At 41.6% G+C, this 3,138-nt stretch overlaps 1 protein-coding gene across 1 annotated transcript; it reads left to right on the top strand.

The window, feature by feature from the left end:
- The first annotated feature begins 1,825 nt into the window (after positions 1-1,825).
- Positions 1,826-2,923, top strand: LOC125527699. Its single transcript, XM_048692218.1, has one exon. It carries the CDS (start codon positions 1,826-1,828, stop codon positions 2,921-2,923), a length of 1,098 nt encoding a protein of 365 aa, XP_048548175.1.
- The last annotated feature ends 215 nt before the right edge of the window (positions 2,924-3,138 follow it).

Raw genomic sequence — 3,138 nt, 5'->3', positions numbered from 1 at the left:
GGAAGAGGGGGAAGAAGCTGGGCGGCGTTCGTGGTGGGGGGAAGAAGAGAAGGACGGAAGGGGGAAAGGGGAAGACGGGAAGGACTCGGTTCGGTTGCTTCCCCGGGTTGGATTAGCTTACGTGTTACGCCGTGGGTTCATTTTTATTTTTTTGAGCTGTGTACGCCGTGGCTTGATAATAAACCGTGGAAATTTTCCAGCCCGGCCGGGTTTACTGTGCATGCGTTCCTCCGCAAACTGCTCCAGTGCTCTCTCCCCCACCGTTTCCTCCTCCTCTTCCTCCTCTCCTCTGGTTGGCTGGTCGCGTGATCCATCCATCCGCCTCCCGGCCCGTCGCCTCGCCTCCTCTTCTTCATAGACGCATCGCTCCTTTCCGCCCGCATTTCTCAGGTAACAAAAGTTTCACTGTTCGCCCGAATCATCCCGACGTTAAGTGATTGTAATGTGGTTCCCTTTCCTTTTTCCATCCTTTGATGCGTGGATTCTCTAGTCCTCGGTCTCGACCCTGGATTCTCTCGTGTTAGTGAGAATGTGTAGGGATTGGTTGATTCATTTTTTTTGGTCAGGAACAAGGGGGAGGGGCGACCAAACGTTGTTCATGTAAGTTAGGGATTGGCATGGTCATCAAGATGACCGGCCTGGCATAGAATTACGGATTCTGCTGATCCTTGAAGAGGAAATTTACAAAAACTTTATAAACTATACATATACGGATGTAATTCATAGGAAAATTCCTATTTATACCAAGCTCTGTTGACAAAGCACTGTCTAGGTGGCGCTTAGGCACGAAGCCTATGCAGGACAATCAAGAAATTGTACGCTACAAAATAAATTATTCCATATGAAACTGGCACGTCAAATGAGACATGTTGAACTTTATACTTAATTCAGATGTTGTTTGTGCAAAATTACATGTGATACTTAATTTTACATGCATGGAGCTAAGTATTGAAATTCATCACCATTATATTTGCCATATAATTTGAATGAGTTGATTATCTTATGGCGTCTACTTTTACTAGTCCTATTCCAGATGTGCAATAGGCTCTCACTGCTAATGTTAAATAGGTTAGTAGGTCTACTAAAAAGAGCTTTACAAAATGTCAATGACAAAAGAAAAATACAAAAGTTCCTTCTGCCGTTCTTCACCATGGATGCTTGACTATTTTGGATGTGTCTATCTATTGAAATGTATTGTGTTGAACTTATTTTATGATCTACTCTAAAAAATAACCACAGACATAGAAAAAAATGGGTTGGCCAAACAAAATAAAATAGGCAAAGGCTAGTTTAAAAGGCTACACCATCATAATCCACCTTAATGCCGAGCATTGAATGTTACCTATACACCTATTATTGACACAAGTTCTCATTTGTTTTCTCAACTGTATCACTTAATCCTAGCACGCCCGTTCTTTAGCTAAGGGATGACAAGCCGTTGCCATATCATCTGTATTTATTTCTTCCAACTTAGTAAATATGTTGGTTGCAATGATAACAAAATACCGAGCCATGATGTTGTGAGTACCTAATGGAATCACCTATTTTCCTTGATCCAGACATTGTTACAAGTGCTCCTCTTAAAGGCAAAATGGGCTAGGGATGTAGTATTGGAATAGTTTTTTTTTTGTTCTAAATATGCTACTTTTATGTATTGCCAAGCTCTAGGTCGTTTCTTGTTTAGGTTTTTCCCGTTGATTCTGAAGCTATTTTGCCATTGTCGTTTTTTTTCTCAATGCAATATCATGTAGTTTTCCTTAATGTATGTTCTCTAAATTTTACTTCTATTAGAAACTGATAAGTAAACTATTGTTTGTATCATAGCATGTCATCCTCTGACAACCCCAAGAAAGCTGACAAAGACCAGGATGAAGGAGAGGGAGGATTCTTCGACAAAGTTAAGGATTTCATCTCAGACATTGGAGAAAAGATTGAAGAAGCAGTCAGCTTTGGAAAGCCTACTGCTGACGTTACTGGAATCCACATACCTCAAATTAGTCTTGAGAAGGTAGAGCTCATTGCTGATGTTCTGATTACAAACCCAAACCCTGTACCCATCCCTCTTGTCGACATCGAATACCTTATTGAAAGCGAAGGGAGGAAGCTCATGTCCGGAACAATCCCAGATGCTGGAACCATCGATGCACATGGCTCAGAGACTGTCAAAATCCCCGTGTTGCTCATCTATGATGACATCAAGAGCACATATGGTGACATAAAGCCCGGGAGCATCATCCCTTACTTGGTCAAAGTTATTCTCCATGTTGACGTACCAGTCATCGGCAGGATCTCCTTACCTCTCGAGAAAGCCGGTGAGATCCCGGTGCCTTACAAGCCAGACGTTGATATTAGCAAGATCAAGTTTGAGAAGTTTTCTTTCGAGGAGGCGACCGCGACTCTACATCTGAATCTCGACAACAAGAATGACTTCGACCTGGGACTTAATGCCCTGGATTATGAGATCTGGCTCTCCAATGTGAGCATTGCTTCTGCTGAGACGAAAGAGTCTACAAACATCAAGAAGCAGGAAGTAACCACCATGACTTTGCCGATCAGCTTCAGGCCTAAGGATTTTGGGTCTGCTATGTGGGATATGATAAGGGGAAAGGGCACTGGTTACACCATAAAGGGGCATATTGATGTGAACACTCCCTTTGGACACATGAAGATACCTATTAGCAGAGAGGGTGGAACAACTCGACTAAAGAAGGAAGATGATGATGACGATAACGATGAGGTATACTATGTTAGTTTCTATAGTGTTTCATCTGCAATTCCCCTTAGACATGCATCAAATGTTGACTTGATAAATACTTGCATGTACACTTGGATATCCATATCACTTGTATCTTACCCATTGCCACTTTATCCAGGACTAAAAATTGAAGAAATGCACTTTCCTGGAACTGAGTTAATGCTTTGAAGTTTTAACAAATGGCGCCCTATGACTCGAGAGCACTTTGTTCTTACATTTGAATCGCTGCTAACTGTGAGAATTTCGAGATATAAAAGATTGTGTAACACTTTTCTCGTCTTGACGCTTTTTGTATTTGTGATTCCAATTTGGGGTCAAGAAGTAATTAAGATGTTCAATGATACAAAGTCATTGTTGTTTGGAGTTTCTCTACTATTGCTCTG

The sequence above is a fragment of the Triticum urartu genome, unplaced genomic scaffold, assembly GCF_003073215.2.
Source record: "Triticum urartu cultivar G1812 unplaced genomic scaffold, Tu2.1 TuUngrouped_contig_4352, whole genome shotgun sequence".
Taxonomy (NCBI): Eukaryota; Viridiplantae; Streptophyta; class Magnoliopsida; order Poales; family Poaceae; genus Triticum; species Triticum urartu.
This window is presented reverse-complemented; position numbering and strand designations above follow the sequence as displayed.

Coding starts and splice junctions, on each gene's coding strand:
- LOC125527699 (XM_048692218.1), top strand. CDS start 1,826: ATGTCATCCTCTGACAACCCCAAGAAAGCTGACAAAGACCAGGATGAA.